Source organism: Neltuma alba, unplaced genomic scaffold (genome assembly GCF_004799145.2).
Source record: "Neltuma alba isolate B1F8T4 unplaced genomic scaffold, ASM479914v2 tig00013542_pilon, whole genome shotgun sequence".
In the NCBI taxonomy this organism is placed as follows: Eukaryota; Viridiplantae; Streptophyta; class Magnoliopsida; order Fabales; family Fabaceae; genus Neltuma; species Neltuma alba.
Window position 1 is genome coordinate 26,345 of NW_021637751.1, and position 18,845 is coordinate 45,189.

The 18,845-nt window shown below is 34.2% G+C and overlaps 1 protein-coding gene across 3 annotated transcripts in view; it reads left to right on the top strand.

Moving 5' to 3' along the window:
• The window catches only part of LOC114738137 (putative disease resistance protein At3g14460), a 31,296-nt gene extending 13,048 nt beyond the window's left edge, over positions 1 to 18,248 (top strand). Inside the window, exons 1-3 of one of the 3 annotated variants that reach the window (XM_028926153.1) lie at positions 12,348 to 15,755; positions 16,572 to 16,824; positions 17,775 to 18,248. In XM_028926153.1, coding sequence (XP_028781986.1) covers positions 12,607 to 15,755; positions 16,572 to 16,575 — 3,153 coding nt within the window. In that variant the 5' untranslated portion in view covers positions 12,348 to 12,606 and the 3' untranslated portion in view covers positions 16,576 to 16,824; positions 17,775 to 18,248. Of the gene's footprint in view, positions 1 to 12,347; positions 15,756 to 16,571; positions 16,825 to 17,774 lie in introns of those variants that run through there. The other 2 variants (XM_028926152.1, XR_003739493.1) reach the window with 2 other exon arrangements.
• Positions 18,249 to 18,845: the final 597 nt, after the last annotated feature.

Sequence of the window (18,845 nt, forward strand, 5' to 3'; positions counted from 1 at the left end):
ATAGTGTGATATGGGAGGAAAAAAGTGATAGCACAATTCTCCCTGCTTTGAGATTGAGTTTATTGCTACCACCCCTCTCATCTCAAAATATGCTTTGCTTATTGTTCAATATTTTCTAAAGATTATGATTTTGATAAGGAGCATTTGATTCAATTGTGGATGGCAGAAAATTTTCTTACATGTTCTCATGAAAGCAAAGATGCGAGAGAAGTAGGAGAACAATTTTTTCATGACCTGTTGTTGAGGTCACTTTTTCAGCGATCAATAGTGGATGAAACACGTTTTGTTACGCATGACCTTATTAATGATATGGCAAAAATTGAATATGTAAAGTTTTGCCATAAGTTAGTGTAAGAATGGCTGATCACCCAAGAGGGCAGTGAATTGGGTGTTAATTAAAATCAAAAACCTTTTCACAATATAATGAAATTCACAATAAATTCTTAGTATAAAAACAATGAATTGACATAAGTATAATCACAGTAGTAAAATAGTTTGGCTAGAAATATAACGAGGTAAGGTAAGAGAAGATGCAAACTGTGATTTATCCTGGTTCGGTCCTCACTAACCTACGTCTAGTTCCCAAGCTCCCCCTAAGATTTTCAATCCATTATCTCCCTCAAGTTTAACATGGGTACTTGAAAACCACTACAACTACAAGTTTGATCCGGGTACTTGTGACGCCACTTATAATTCTTAGACTAACCAATCTACTCAACAGCAACATCACACTGAGGTAAATACTCCCCCATACACACCGTAAGGACACAATCTAATAATGATAATAAAGGTTGAATATTTCTTCTCTCAAAGAAGTGATAGATGAATCTTAAGCACGTTTGGGAAACTCCTCTCTCTATCTTACGAATACATATGTTATAGTCTTTGAAGTACAGAGAAATGGAGTTTTCTCTCGGAGCTCTAAATGAGAATATGTTGATTCGGCATTTTAGTATTTGATGTTGTAAGCTCCGACTCTTCTTCTTTTTCTTGTTTTGAATGCTCTTCTATTTATAGATGATGTTGGATACTTGATCGTTGAGCATTTTCTTCCAGTTTTGCTTGAAGAATATGACCGTTGAAATTAGTTGTTGGAAGCTTATGACAAAAGTCGATTCTTTACATCATAAATTTGTTGTGGCTCTTTACCTGAAATAATCTTCCTCAAATCAAATGATAAATATCTGATAATCTTAGAAATACTAAGTTAGAAAACATAGAATCAATCATAAGATATTCAGATATTCAGAAAGTAAGATGAACTTACTTGATCGATAACTCTTTGATCAATCATATTATCGACTAAATATCAAAAGAAAGATTATAGCTGATATGTGCATTTATTGAGTAAATTATGGATCAAACAATGATAGAACAATTGATCGATAAATGATGAAGCATGAACACAGTGAATTCCAAATGAAATATGCAAGGTTAATCTCTTTCAAGTTTCATTTGCCTTCATGTCTTTTCAATAGAGAGTTATGTGTTAGAGGAAGGCTGAGAAAAGCTTGAAGATAAAGATTCAAAAGAATCTAAGGATCACTGTGAATAGTTGTTACGAAATGAATTGGTTCAATGATCGAAAAGGTGATAAAAAACTATTTAATTGATCAGGTTATCGATAAAGCTAAGTATGAAAGACATAGATTTTCAAAGAGTGGTGATCAAATACTTTATCAATAAACGGATGACAGAAAATTTGATCGATAAAATGAAGTTTAACAAAGATATTCATAAAGAGCACAAATCTTAAGATGATCAAATAAGTGATCGATTAAAGATTAATTGATTAAATGATCAATAAAATATCATTGAAATCTCTTTTCGGAAAAAACCAGGAAAGACTTTGATCGATCATGTTATGTGAAAACAAAAGATTCAGAGATTTGAATGATCAATCATTTTATCCATAAATGAGTGATCGATTAGGTGATCTAAAAATGCTTAAAACAAGTAAGTGCGATGAAGGTGATGATGATCGATCATTTGATCGAAAAACAATTGATCGATTAAAGACCTTGAAAGAAAATTTTGACAGAACACATTATCGATTAATTAGAAGTAAATTACCATACAATGTTTGAACAAGTTATTGATAAAATAATAATCGATAAATTGATTGATAACAAGCAAACTGTTCAATATAGTAAATAAGTCAAGGAAGCTTACCAGATTATCTGAGTCCTGATCGATAAGGACTTGATTGATCAGGTGATCGATATTTCTACTGTTACACGAAATGAAGTTTATTCCTTCTTTTTTTCTGATAGCTTATTAATCAACCAATTAACCTTTAATCGATAATGTTATTGATTACTTGTGCTTTCATATTTTCAAAGATAGATTTTAGCTTGAGCACCTTAGAATGTATGTGAAGATATAAGAGAAGAATTGAAGAGATAGTACCAGGAACTCAATAAAGTGATCGAGTATGTAGTTGCTTGATCATCAACTCGAACATCAGTTTACTTGATAACTGGCTTCGAGCAACATCTGATAATGGCTTTTCATTTCTTTATTTCTTCTAATGCTTTTACCCAATAACATGTTTGAGTAGCATGTTGCTCGAGAGCTTAATCGATCAATGTAGAACTTCTAGTCTTTGCTTCAACAAATTCGGATTCTGATTCAAGCAAAATGAAGGTCAAATTTGAGTGATCATAAATCTTCCAATTCAAATCCAAATTTTGCAATGACATGTTCCCATAAAACTCTTTCAGTCTACTTTCTAATGCAACAAGAACCACCCCAAAATTTACTGTGCTCACAAAGTTATCTTCATCACAGTGACTGAAGGTCGGAATAAAAGCGTTAAACCCAACTGCATTGTTTCGAGCAACATATCTCCCACATATGAAACTCTTTGAAGTTGATTTTGGTGTCTATGAACTGTGTTCTGAGTCTAGTTTCATATGAATCAAGTTTAACCTCAAAAAGATTTTTCGTCTAAGAGATATTAGAGAAATACCGAACCTATATCAGAGCTGAATGAAGAACAGAGCATAACAGAGTATGTGTTTTATCGATAAATTGATCGATAAGTGGCTGATCGAGTTATTGATCAATAAATGCTCTTGAAAATAACCTCTGAAGCTTATTTTCAATGTTTATATGAAGCATGACTCAATATATGATGATATAACTTCTGGTTTGTGCATTTTAGCTTCTGATTGAGCCATACAAACTTCTAATTGAGCATAGCAACTTCCAATATCAAATCTATGAATTTGAATCTTGATATTTTCATTTGATCTTGCAAGTTCTTTTCTCAATCTCTCTTCTTCTTTTTCCTCTTGATCATTTTTTATAGCTCAAAGTTTAACATAATAACTCATTTCTTTTCATGAAAAAACTACACAAGATATTAAGTACGGTAGTTAGTCAAAATATGAGACAAATAATTTATGCAAACTTTTTACTCTATTATTTGACATCATCAAAACTAATCATATCTAACAGTTAGAGGTAAATGGTGTAAATAATTCGACAAAAATGACCCGCCATGTTTCATTTTTGAGAAATAATGTTTTTCCATCCAAATGATTTGAGGTTATGTACCAGGCCGATAAATTGTGCACATTCTTGCCTTTATCTATACAAGGTCATAATAGTAGCTATGCTTCTAACTCTAATCTTCACCTTATATCTCACAGGATTATTCACGATTTGCCACCCAAGTTTATTTGCATGGTAGTTTTATCTTTGTCGAATCATTTCATCATGCACTTGCCTGAGTCAGTGGGAAATCTCAAACATCTACATTATCTGGACTTATCAGGAACTAAAATAAGGAAATTGCCTGATTCAATATGTCAACTTCATCATTTGCAAACACTAAAGTTGTGGCGTTGTCGTCATTTGGAAATGTTGCCAATGGATCTCCATAAACTTTTGAATCTCCATCACCTTGATTTTTGTGAAACTCAAGTAAGAGAGATGCCAAAGCAATTGGATAAATTGAAAAATCTTCAACTGCTGTCATCATTTATTGTGGACAAATCTGGAGAGACCAACATCAAACATTTAGGAGGACTTAATCTTCATGGATCGATTTCCATCTCGGAATTACAGAATGTATTTTCTCCTTCAGCAGCTCATGCATTCAATTTAAGGAGCAAGACAAACATGAAGGAGTTGATGTTAGAATGGTGCATAGACAAAGAAAAATCACCGCATGACAAGGATGTGCTAGAGAACTTACAACCCCATAAAAATTTAAAAAAGCCATCAATTGGGAACTATGGTGGTATCGAGTTTCCTAATTGGCTTGCTGATCATTCGTTGTCCAATTGAATGTCCCTAGACCAAAGGCATTGCAAATACTGTAGATCTTTGCCGTCAATTGGCCTCTTTCCATCTCTCAAGTCATTGTCAATTATAGGGTTTCATAGCATAGTAGCTCTTGGTCCAGAATTTTGTGGAAATAGCTCTAATGCTTCATCCCTACAAATCCTAAAGTTTGGAGATATGAAGGCCTGGGAAGAATGTAAATGTGAAATTTTGTCTCTTACTTTCCCTCATCTTCAAGAGTTAAGTATAAACCATTGTCCCAAATTGAAAGGGAAACTTCCTCAACAGCTTCCTTCTCTAACAACACTAGTAATTTACAATTGTGAGAAGCTTTTACCTTCAATTCCATGGGCTCCATCTCTTGATAAATTGGTTCTAAGAGATTGCGGAAATGAGCAATTGGAATGTCTTCCATCAACTCTAAAAGTCCTTGACATTTCTGGATGCTTTGGAAACTTATTAGCAATTGACAAAATTGAGAATATCATTTCCAATTGTAGCCTTGAGGAGTCAAAGTTTTCTAACTGCCCCTACCTAGAATTCCCATTATGCTATTGTCATAACTTCATTCTTGAAATGGAGATAAGAGGAAGCTGTGACTCTCTTAGGTCTTTTCCACTAGATTTATTCCCAAAGCTTCAATAATTGAAGGTGATTGATTGTAATAATCTTGAAATGATATCTATTTTAGAGGGGCACCATTATTCTCTTACAAGATTGTACATATGAAAGTGTCCTAAATTTGTATTTTTCCCTGAAGGAGGGTTTTTGGGCCCCAAACTTGAATTTTGTTGCATTGAATAATTGAAGAATTTGAAATCACTCCCAAAGAAGATGCACATTCTCTTTCCCTCCCTCACATATCTATTAATAAAATGCTTCCTGCAAATGGAATCATTTTCAAGAGGAGGTTTCCCATCAAATCTCAAACATCTTGAGGTCTTCGAACGCCCGAAACTCATAGCCTCTCGAATGGGATGGCATCTAAGTAGCCTTACATCACTACATTTCATACATATTGGAGATGTAGATGATGAGTCTCTTCCTGATATTGGACTACTTCCACCTACTCTTATTTGTCTTATGTTCCATAACTGCCCAAATCTTAGATCATTGGAACACAAAGGTCTTTGCCACTTAGCCTCTTTGGAACTCTTGGGACTTTGTGGTTGTCCTAAACTCCAATACTTTCCAAAGGAGGGTTTGCCTAGTTTCCTTTGTCAACTAAGGATCAGGGGCTGTCCCTTGCTCAAAAAGCAGATCCAAAGGCAGAAAGGAAAATATTGGGCAAAGATTTCTCGCATTCCTTTTGTTAGCATTGAAGATGATGTAGTAGCAACTTTAAGTGAGCTTTTCACTTATGATGGCATCAGTTCTCCTGCTATCCATTCACTCATTAGGTATATATTTAGTCCTTTTGTAAATGTCAAATCATGAACGTATTTTCCTTTCTTTTGGCCATTTGTTTTTTTATTGAAAGATTCATGCATTTGAATGTTTTCCAAAGAATGTGCCAAAGGATTCATAATTCGTAAATAATTTACTTGTTATAGATTGCAAATCAGATATTATTTTGACCAGGTTTAATTTAGTGTATTGTTTCCCATATTTGTAATCCAATAATAGCTCTTTTTTTTGTGTCTGTCATACAAAAGGCTGACACCATGCCCTAAGAGGAAAAAATTCATCGTAAAATTTGACGCGCAAGAAATAATATCATTTGTTTATTCTGTATATAATCTTGTTATGATGTCAAATCCTTTTAGTCATCACATATTATGAGTTGTTGTCAGCCAAACTCAATTTTACTCAACTTTTCAATACTCATGTTGATTTTGTTCGAACTTCAAATCATAGAAATACACCTCTATTTTTGCACCGATTTATTTATAGATTTACTTGATTATTTGAATTCTTATTTTCCTTTTCGTAGATATCAAAGATAGCAGCACTGTGCAGAATGAACATGGTTTTCTTTAAATAATAAGCTCTTTTTTCTCCTGTCATACACTTCAAATTGTAACTAGGAAACAATTGGTCCTATATCATGCATTAGAGAAGAACTTCGGCTTAAAATTGAACAAAAAGAAATAATATGATTTACTTATCATGTATATTATCTTGCTGTGTCCAAATATGACTTTTTTTTTTAATTTTACTAAAAGCGGATGAAAAAATGCAGTTCTAGTTCTAGTTGCAATCTAAGAACAATTTAGTATTTGTAAAAGGGATTTAGTCCTTAAATATTATGAACTCTTTTTAACCAAACTCAATTTAACTCAACTGTTTAATAAAAAGAGTGAGTGTGATGTGGTTCATGAGCTTTGGTTGGTGAAATTCGCCCAAATTAACTTGGTTTCCGTTGCTATTGAATTTGACAGTTGGGAGAAGCGAGTTTAATGGCGCAACAAGTCCAAACTCCAGAGCCTGTTCAGTCCAAACTCTAGTCTTTAGAGTTGTTCTTATTCAGGTTACATTGATCTTTTACTCGCTGATTACCAATTGTACTTCAGACATACTATCTATCATAAAGATCGCCTAACACAGGTTTTTAGATGGTCATATCCACAGAACATCGTCTGAAAGTGAGCACTTGATGATCGTATCAAGCACAAAGTGTACCAGCTTCACAAAGGTACACTCCGACTGTTATAGTACTTCTTTAATATTGGAAGTATGAGAAAGAGGGAAAGAGGGGAAATGAAGGAAGATAAAAGAGAGGACAAAGGAACGAGATAGGGACTGAGAATTGCATTTCTACTCAATCATAGGAGTACACACATTTGATGTTTGTATATTGGGGTACATTTATAGGGAGGGGAATAAGGAACTAATAATGGCTAGTTTGTTAACTAACTAACGGCATTGCACCTAACTTATCTACCCTTATGTTAGAATTTACAAAACCACAACATACATTTATAGTCACGTATTTTGTACTGTTTTTTATAATTCTTTTGGGTGATGCCAAGGGGATAAGTCCAATACATAAACATGATACTATTAGAGTGTCAAAGCATAAGATTTTTCTTGCATGTCCCTGCATCCCAAATCTGTCAAATAGTTATGTTTACTTGTTAGTTATAAAAACAAAATATATCATGAGTCCATGAAATGAATTCCATGCATTTTGAAATCCCAATGAAAAAATCTTAAGGGCATTATGCGAACAAAAATTGATTCACTTTTCTTTTGTTTGACAGGCTCTCTTATTATGTCTACTGAACATAAGAGACTCTTCTCTTCATGTAGCCCAATTTCTAATGAAGGTCCCCTCCTTTTCCCTTAACATCAGGAGCAAGATAGCACATCCCTTGATTGAAGTTATGTCATGATAGAGCAAGGAAGCCCTTCAATTACTCAGTGTTCATTCAGAAATACAACTCCCATGAAATAGATTGCCAAGAAGATGGTGTGCTCTCAATGCTGCTGAAAACCTATATTCTTCACATTCTAAGTTTCTATTGGTCTTGCAGTATATATTCTTGTAAAAGTTGAGTTTTTCAGTAGATATTGTATGCAATAACTTCCCTTCTTTCTCGAGTAAAATTCTAGCTGTTTAGGATTGCATTAGGGTGTCAAGGCCTTAAATGGCATCACTGCTGTAGATAGCTTACTGATGTCATCCTTGCGGATAATAAAAACTTGATTACCTTGTTAATTAAACTTCAAATTTGTGTCCAGATTTTTATATGCTGTGATTTTCTTACCTCATCTCCTCTTCATCTTCAAGCACTTCTCTTGTATAAATAATTTTTCCAGAAGAACTTTATTTTAAAAATAATATTTTATTGATTTCAACTTCGCTATGAAACTCTGTTACAAATGAGATATTCACAGCATGCAACTATGTGTATATGTACTTGCGATTCTAGCAAAATTCAAGACCGTAGTATTAATAATGAAGTGATTCATTCAGAGCAGAGTAATTAGTTGTTTCAAACGATTTAGCTACTCCTCATATATATTTATTTTTCATTTATATCTTTAAGAAAATTCATTCAGAATTTGCCTAAATTCTCATTCGCCTAAGTCAACCGGTGGGTACGTGTCTATACTAGCATTTATTGATTCTGGTTTTCGACCACGACTGTGACAAATGTTTTATTTGGGCATGAATTCCTCTTCTTATTAGTAGCACTCTCAAGCTTCCTTGGAAACATGAACATTGGAAAAAGGCATAAAACAATGACTTGGCACGTGACCCTAATACAGGTTATGTTTCCTATGGTTTAAGTAAGATTTCTCAAGGCCTTGATGGATTTCATTCAAACGATAAAATCTTTACCATCAAAGAGATATAATCTAAGCTGTGGGGAGTGGAACCAGTTGGTGGAGTTGTTAAAATTTGAGAAGTTTAAAATGAAATAGCAGTTTTGACAACGGATGAGATGAGGACTTCAATTGATTTTTATTTTTTATACAGTGATAAAATTCCAATATAAGGCCAATACAACTAGAGATTTTGAATATTAAGAATTACATTATCACTAAATGCTGATGCTGTATACCAAAAATCTACAGGTACTTGTGATAGCATAATATCACATAATTATCTATTGAATATGAATTTCCTGTTCTATTGCGTTTTCCTATCTCATGATAGTCCTAGTAGATTTCAACTGTCTGTCATAACTAGGAATTTAGTTAAGACTACAATGACCAAGAAAATTCTGCAAAGTAGCCTTGCTTGCACTGAGAACTACCCATTTTTCAACTTTGAAGAACTCTGTCTCCCAAATGCCCCATGCCTCACCTGCCGGTAACTGAGTCAGACAGAACTTCAATCAAGGTTTGCCCATATAAACTTTGCTCTCTTAATGGTCATCCGCATGCTCCTTTGCCTCCACTGAAGAGCTTCTTGTGGGAAAGAAGAAGTAATTTTTAAGGCCCAGAAGAGCATGAACATGAAGCAAGAAGAACTAAGCCTTCAAAGATTAAAGGTGCCCTTCAAAACAAAATTTCTGATATTGAGTAGATTGTTAATGACGGCAATTCTGCATGTGATGATGCAGTAGTGGATTTTATCGAAATATCTTCGCCAATGTAGAGAACATGAAGCAAAACCAACAGCAACAGGTCATGGACATGAAATGAGAAAAGTAGAATCCTCTGAAGAGCTTCAGGATCAATAAGTTATCAGGTTTATAATTGAGGAGAATAGCTGGGCTTCAGGAGAGGATCTATGTCTGGTGAGTCCCCTGAGCTTGATTCAAATTCCAAAAAAGGTTATAATTAAATAATATTTGACAATGCACATATTAACATGCCCTGACTTCTCTGCCTAAGCCTGTCACAAAAACAAGAGGCCACTTGTTTTCATATACTTGTTGCCATGCATGATGGGTTAAATCTTAAAACCTGGAAGGCTAAGGAAATGAAGGTGACAACAGGATCTCCATTTGCATTGAACACAGGCTACCAGAATTATTTTGATGCTTTTATACAAAACAAGTCTAACTACGGTTTACAGGAAGACCTCAATGTGCAAGAAAGGGCAATAAATCAAGTTCGTCCCTATCTTCATGGTAATATTTGTTGCCTTGCAGAAGAGAATTTAAACAGATTTTTTTTGTATATAGACACCTTCTCTGTTGTATATATATTTAAACAGAATTTAAACAGTATTTCTCTCTTGTTTCATAGTTGTGAGGTTCCAGAGAAAGGGAAATCGGTGTATTGTTCATTTGTATCACTGTCATTTAGATGCACTTAATAAATACTGTTAACCCACATCTGTACAAAAGCCACAGCTGATACTTGCAACTACTCTTGACTATACATAACTACTTCTGCCATCTACTCACTATAATGGTTTTGGTGCTGTTATGGAAGTGAAATAATATCTTCTACATTTAAGAAATAAGTCTCACTGGTGTAATGTGACTGTGTGATTTACCCCACTTAATAAAATAAGACTTGTTATTGTTGCTTGCAACTTGTAAATAACGTAGCTTACTATAAATTTTTATTTGATTTTGGTTATGACTGATGATTCATCTTATTAGCACAAAGAAGAATGGAAAGTTGATGCCACCACGCTTGGTTCTTGAAAAAATAGTATTATGAATATGGTTCATTTGGAACTTGCAAATGCCTGTTAGGACTGTTAGTTTCACACTTCAAATCCATAGAAGGTTTTGATATGTGTGCGCGTGTGTATTGGAAGATCAAAGTTTGCCCCCAAGACAAATGTATAGCCTTCTATTTGGACGGCCGTTTTTAAGAGTAAGACCATCTATTCTAAAACTCTTGGCGCCAATAAGAAGAAGAAACATGGCTTACATATGTTTGAGGCTTAATTGAAGGCTTGTAATTTTGTGCTTCATAAAAATGACATGACATTTAAAAAACGCTGCATTTTGGTAGCCCTCATCCCTTGGATGAGTGTGAAACTCGTATAGCCTTTGAGGTGACATGAATTTGATTAACCATCCAATAAAAAAAAACTTGAAATTAGTAAATTTTAAATGAGGAATTATAATAAAAATGTGTTCTTATTTGCGAGTTTTATGTTATCAAAACTTATTAAGATATTTTTACCAAATTTGATTTGTGATTTAGTAATTTCAAATTTCTGTTTATAGGATTCTTCCTTATACATAAATTAAAAATACTATAATTTATTTTTCAAGCAAGAGAGATCAAATAACCGTATAACTTTTTTAAAAAAATATTTATGAATAATTTATGGAAAGATATAATTAATTGAATCATAATGTTTCTATACATAAGTTCATGTGTAAAAGTAATGTATTACACTCTGATAGTCAATAAAAGTTAGTTTAATTATTAAAGATGTATCTTTTATCTTATGAGAATGTAGTGAGTTTTCAAAATTCAACTCATCTAAAACATTTTACATAAAAATTACATTGTTATGAAAGCATACATATGCTCTATTTTAATTATCTATAATCCTTTTTTAAATTTGTAAACATATACATTAACATCTATTGCTATAAAAATGAATCAGAATCCCATTATTTCTTAACCACAATATCTTCATATTTAGCATTTATTTAATATGAGAAATATCAAATATTCAGTTCATTAATATAAAATAAAACAAATATTTTGGCCGACCAAATGAAAAAAAATTAATTATATCTTATAATTAGAATTGGAGGTAGTATTTCCGTGAAATTTTAACCTCAATTTTTTTTTTTGGCATAGATGTTTATATAAGAGGCGGAGCACAATGCGCAGTCATTTTGAGCTTCACCACAACAATGATTACTCCTTCAATTCTAAATATAGAATATATTTTATAGTGTAAATTATATTATGAAATGAGTTATATGTTTAGAACCGAACGTGTAATAAACACTCATTTTTTGACCAGTAATACGCAGCGTTTTTTTTTTGGGTCAAAGACGAGGAATACACAGTCTAAACACACTTTATAATGTCAAAGAAATAAAACAATGCAATGAATTTGATAGTTTGAATTTTTTTTTATTCCTGACCTGACGTTGGCAGTCGGACCGGGGAACCTAAAAGTCTTCATTTTGATCGATATTGTCTGGCGCGGTTGACGGTTATGGCTGAAAGCTTAACGCATTTTCTTGCTTCACTCACCAAACCCACAAAGTCACGCCTTCCTTGCATTGCAATAACCTTTCCCACTTCTGCATCTTCATCTCGTTCTTTTCGTTTTGCATTTGCACAAGCAGAACAACTTCATCTATGGCGGGAGCTTTGGTTGGTGGTGCTTTTCTTTCTGCTTTTCTTCAGGTGGCTTTCGATCGGCTCGCTTCTCGGCATGTTCTGGACTTCTTCAAAAAACCAAAATTGAACCAGACATTGCTCAGTAAGCTGAAGATCGTGCTGTTATCCATCGACGCTGTGGTTGACGATGCAGAGCAAAAGCAGATCACTAATCTGAAGGTGGAGGAGTGGATTGATTTGGTCAAAGATGCTGTGTTCGATGCTGAGGATGTCTTGGATGAGATAGATTATGAAATGTCCAAACGCAAGCTGGCAGCTGAACAAGAGAGTCAAACCAGTGTTATTGGCAAGGTACGAAACTTCTTTAGTGCTCCCGTTTGTTCATTTGAGAAGGAAATTGAATCCAGAACCAAAAATGTCCTTGAAAATCTAGAATATCTTGCATCTCAAAGACATATATTAAGATTGAATGAACGTGATAGTGGTGCTGGATTGAGAAGTGTTATAGCAGATAGATTGCCAACTACATCTTTAGTGAATCCACATGGAACATACGGCAGAGATGACGAAAAAAATACCATCATTGAATGGCTGCTGTCAGAAAAGTATAAGAACCAATTATCTGTTATTTCTATCGTGGGTATGGGTGGTCTGGGTAAAACTACTCTTGCCCAGCTGGCATACAATGATAGCAGGGTGATGGATAGATTCAACCTCAAAACATGGGTATGTGTCTCTGATGAGTTCGATGTGTTGAGGGTAACCAGGACAATTTATGAGACAATCACTGGATCAAAGGATGATACCAATGATTTTAATATGCTTCAAATTAAATTGAAACAACAACTAACCCAAAAGAGATTTCTCCTTGTATTAGACGACGTATGGAATGAAGATTGTCTGCGATGGGAGGCCTTGCAGTTACCATTCAATCATGGGGCTCTAGGAAGCAAAATTCTTCTTACCACTCGCAGTGGAAAAGTTGCTTCAACCATGCGTTCCGCTAAGATACTGTCATTGAAGCCCTTATCAGAAGGAGATAGTTGGTCATTATTTAGCAAATATGCCTTCCATGACGGAAATGTTCTTTATTCAAACACTGACCTTGAAGAAATTGGTAGAAAAATCAGTAAAAAATGCAAAGGGTTGCCTTTAGCTCTTAAAGCCATTGGGAGTCTCTTATACACAGAATTATCTCATGAGCAATGGAATGGCATTTTGAAAAGTGAGATATGGGAGGAAAAAAGCAATAGCAAAATTCTCCCTGCTTTGAGATTGAGTTATTGCCACCTCCCCAATCATCTCAAAAGATGCTTTGCTTATTGTTCAATATTTCCCAAGGATTATGATTTTGATAAGGAGCATTTAATTCAATTGTGGATGGCGGAAAATTTTCTGACTTGTGCTCATCAAAGCAAAGACGAGAGAGAAGTGGGAGAACAATTCTTTCATGACCTATTGTTGAGGTCACTGTTTCAATCATCAGCAGTAGATGAAACACGTTTTATCATGCATGACCTTATTAATGATATGGCAAAAGCTGAGTATGTAAAGTTTTGCCATAGGCTGGAGGTAGATGATCTAAATAATTTGACAAAAACGACCCGCCATGTTTCATTTTTCAGAAATAATTCTGATACATCCAAACGATTTGAAGTTATATACCAGGCTGATAAATTGCGCACATTCTTGCCTCTACCCATGCAAGGTCATAGAAGTACGAGTTATACCTCTATCCTTCACTTTATGTCGAGCAAGGTTATTCACAATTTGCCATCCAAGTTTGTCTACATGCGAGTTTTATCTCTATGCAATCATTTCATCATGCAGTTGCCTGAATCAGTAGGAAATCTCAAACATCTACGTTATTTGGACTTATCAGGAACTAAAATAAGAAAATTGCCTGATTCAATATGTCAACTTCATCATTTGCAAACACTAAAGTTGCGGCGTTGTCGTCTTTTGGAAAAATTGCCAATGGATTTTCATAAACTTATGAATCTGCGTCACCTTGATTTCCGTGAAACTCAGGTAAGAGAGATGCCGAAGCAATTGGATACATTGAAAAATCTTCAAGTTCTGTCACCATTTATTATAGACAAATCTGGAGAGACCAACATCAAACATTTAGAAGGACTTAATCTTCATGGATCAGTTTCCATCTTGGAATTGCAAAATGTAGTTTCTCCCTCACGTGCTTTAGCAGTCAATTTGAGAAGCAAGATACACCTTAAGGAGTTAACATTAGAATGGTGCATAGACAATGAAAAATCACTACATGACAAGGATGTGCTGGAGAACTTCCAACCTCATAAAAATTTAAAAAAGCTATCAATTGGCAATTATGGTGGTATCGGGTTTCCAAATTGGCTTGCGGATCATTCATTGTCCAATATAGTGTCCCTAGAACTAAGGAATTGCAAATACTGTATATCCTTGCCATCACTTGGCCTCTTTCCATCTCTCAAGTCATTGTCAATTATAGGGTTTCATAGTATAGCAGCTATTGGTCCAGAATTTTGTGGAAATAGCTCTAATGCTTCATCCCTAGAAATCTTGAGGTTTGGAGATATGAAGGGCTGGGAAGAATGGAAATGTGAAATTTTGTCTCTTACTTTCCCTCATCTTCAAGAGTTGAGTATAAAAAATTGTCCCAAATTGAAAGGGCAACTTCCTCAACAACTTCCTTCCTTAAGGATTCTAGTAATTTCCAATTGTGGGAAGCTTTTGTCATCAATTCCATTTGCTCCATGTCTTGATAAGTTGGTTCTAAGAGATTGCGGAAATGAGCAGTTGGAAAGTCTTCCATCAACTCTAAAGTTCCTTGACATTTCTGGACACTTCGAAAAATTATTAGCAGGTGACAAAATTGAGAATATCATTACCAGTTGTAGTCTTGAAGAGTTGAAGTTTTCCAATTGTCCTCACCTACAATTTCCGTTATGCAATTGTCATAACTTCATTCTTGAAATGGAGATAAGAGGAAGCTGTGACTCTTTGAAATCTTTTCCACTAGGTTTATTCCCAAAGCTTCAATCTTTGAAGTTGATTGACTGTAATAATCTTGAAATGATATCTGTTTCACAGGGGCATCATTTTTCTCTTACAAGCTTTTACATACGAAGGTGTCCTAGATTTGCATATTTTCCTGAAGGAGGGTTTTCGGCTCCCAATCTAGAATTTTGTTGCATTGAAGAATTGAAGAATTTGAAATCGCTCCCAGAGAATATGCACATTCTCTTTCCCTCCCTCTCATATCTGTTAATAAAATGCTGCCCACAAGTGGAATCATTTCCAGAGGGAGGTTTCCCATCAAATCTCAAATATCTTGATGTCTTGGAATGCTCGAAACTCATAGCCTCTCGAATGGGATGGCATCTGAGTAGCCTTACTTCACTAGTATACTTTGGGATTGGTGATGCAGATGATGAGTCTCTTCCTAATATTGGACTACTTCCGCCAACTATTAATTCCCTTGTGTTCTATAACTGCTCAAATCTTAGATCTTTGCAACACAAAGGTCTTTGTCACTTATCCTCTTTGGAAGTCTTGGGGTTTTTTGGCTGTCCTGAGCTCCAATACTTTCCAAAGGAGGGTTTGCCTAGTTCCCTTTGTAGACTATGGATTATGGGCTGTCCCTTGCTCAAAAAGCGGATCCAAAAACAAAAAGGAAAATTTTGGGCAAAGATTTCTCAAATTCCTTTTGTTAGCATTGAGGATGATGTGGTATCTTTAAGTGAGCTTCTCACTCATGAGGGCATCAGTTTTCCTACTATCCATTCACTCATTAGGTACATATTAACTCCTCTTTCAATTTCAAATCGAGAACTTATTTTCCTTTCTTTTGGCTACTTGTCTTAGATTGAAAGATTTGCTTGTTTATTTGAATGTCAAATCACACATGCACCAAGAGGAAAAATTCATTTTATAATTTGTTGAAAAAGAAATAATATCATTTGCTTATTCTGTATATCCTTGTTGAGTTATGATATGAAATCTTTCTAGTCATTATATCTCATGAATTTTTGTCAGCCAAACTCATATATACTCAATTTCTCAGTATGCTTATTTTGTTGGAATTTCAAATCATAAAAATGTCTTTATATTAACAACGATTTATCTATAAATAGACTTGTTTATTTAAAATTTTCATTTTTGTAGCTATCAATGATAGCAAAGCTGCATAAAATGAACACAGTTTTTTTAAAAAAAACAAGCAGCTCGTTTTTCGCCTGTCATACGCTTAAAATTCTAAGTAGGAAACAATTGGTTCCATGTCATGCATTAGAGAAGTTCGGCTTAGAATTGAATAAAAAAAAAATTAATGTGGTTTACTTATTGCGTATATTATCTTGCTGTGTCAAAATATGCCATTTTTTTAGTTTGCTAAAAGCAGATAAAAAAATTGCAATTCTAATTCCAGTTTCAGGCTAAGAAGAATTTAGTATTTGTGGAAGAGATTTTGTCCTTACATATTATGAATTCTTTTTAACCAAGCTCAATTTAACTCACCTATTTAATAGGAGTGATTATGATGTAGTTCATGAGCTTTGGTTGATGAAGTTGGCCCAGTTTAACTTGGCTCCCATTGCTGTTGAATTTAACAGATGAGACAAGCAAGTTTAGTGGTGGAACAACTCCAAAGTCCAGAGCCTGATCAGACCAAACTCTAGTGTGTAGAGCAGGTTTTTATTCAGGTTACAATGATTTTTACTTGCTGATTACCCACTGTACTTCAAACCCACTGTATCATAAAAGAATGCCTAACACAGCTTTTTAGATGGTCATATTAACATACCATTGTCTGAAAGTGAACATTTGATGAGTATATCAACTACAAATTGTACCAGCTTTACAAAGGTATACATAAAGTCTTTTTTTTTTTTTAATTTCAAATCTTTTAGTCACGCATCTTATATTATCTTTTCTTATTCTTTTGGTTGATATCAAAGTGATAGTTTATCTTTTACTTTGAAGATTATAATATATATCAACATGGTCCCATAACAGGATTATGCAACCTCGATTTGATACAATTTTTACCTGTTTTTTTTTTTGAGTGGATACAATTTTTGCTCTCAGCAAACTGCATCCAACCATTGTATTATTTGGGAGGTTAGCCGTAGTGAGAATCACCAAACATTATTGTCGTCTTTTTGTAAAAAAGAAACAAAACAACTATATTTGATACATAAAAGAATGACCTTTGCATTATGTTGATGCATTACATTGTTTGATTGAGCTTGTTCACTCAGTTTTAGTAAGACAGAGAATAGCAGACAGCAAGTCTTATCCAATTAGATTGGATCTGCTACATAGATTGCAAGATGCCATTGTGCTCTCTTAATGATGAAATTCTTAGATAGGTTGTAAACTCAAAGGTTCCGTTCAATGACCTTATTTAGTGTTTTTTTTGGGGTCTTTTTCTGCCATTTTAGAAGACTTCAAATTGTCTGATCTACCCTCCCCTCTAGCTCCTCCATGTCCTTCTCTATACTTACCCATATCACCTCAAATGATTTTCAAATCTTCAATAGGTATTTTTGCCTTTCAAATCTTATCTATTTTTATATAACTACACATTCATCTCAACATCCTCATTTTCGTTACCTCAACTTTATGCTCAATGTTATCAAAATGTAAGAAATTTTGATAACTTAAAGTTCACTTGTTAGTTATAATATATATATATATAATCCATGGAATGAGCTTAATGCATTTTAAATTCCTTGCATTTTGAAATCCCATTGAAAAAGTCTCAAGGGCATTATGCAAACTGGAACTGATCCACTTTTCTTTCCTTTGACAAGGTTACCTCTTTTTCCCTTTTACTCTTAGCATCAGGAGCAAGATGTCACATCCAACTGCTCAATGCTCATTCATAAGTACAACTCCCATGAAATTGATTGCCAAGAAGAAGGTGTGCTTCAATGCCTGTTGAAACCCTTTCTTCTTCACATTCTGAGTTTCTATCACTCTTGCAGTACATGTTCTTTTAAAAGTTGAGTTTTTGAGTAGATATTGTAAACAATAACTTCCCTTCGTTCTTGAGAAAAAAATCTAGCTGTTTGGGGTTGCATTAGGATGTTGAGGCCTTAATAGCATTGCTGCTGCAGATAGTGTTCTGGTGTCATGATTAGGGATTGTAAAAACTTGATTGCCTTCTTCATTAAGCTGTGGTTACTTACCGTGGATAAAGGTTCTCTTGTTTTGTACTTGAGAAGTAGATATGAGACTTTGAAAATTGTTCCAAGATTGTTGCATGGTGTATGATTTTCTTACCTCATCTCTTCCATCCTCAAGCAGTTTTCTTGTTAAAATCGTTTGTCAGAACAACTTTTTATTTTTGATTAGCAGAAGAACTTTGTTTTAAAAGCAGCATTTTATTGATTTCAACTTCGCTAAGTAACTCTATTACAAGTGAGATATCCGCAGCATTCCATTAAGTATATTGTGAAGAAGCCTCATTGGACCTATATATGACTTGTCTGACTACCCTTTATTAAAATATTTTTGTTTTTTCCCCTTACAATGCTGCCAAAATTATATTGATGCTACATGGGCTTGGCTTCTCCCCTCTACCCTCCTTTTTCCCTTCACCATCATTGAATTAAATTTATTTATGTATTTATTAAGTAAAATTATAATAATATTCTTATAGAATGTTAAATTTGAACCATTGAAACTTTAATCCAATGGTAATGAGGGGAGAGAGAGATGAGAGAAGCCAATTGTGATGCTATACAAGTACATACATGTCCTAACATTATCTCCTAACCACCACCTACTATTTTCCGAAATAAAAGACAAACAATCCTAACCAACTTCTTTAGGCCTGTTCATTAACCTGATTTGATCATCCAGCTACTATTCTTACTCAA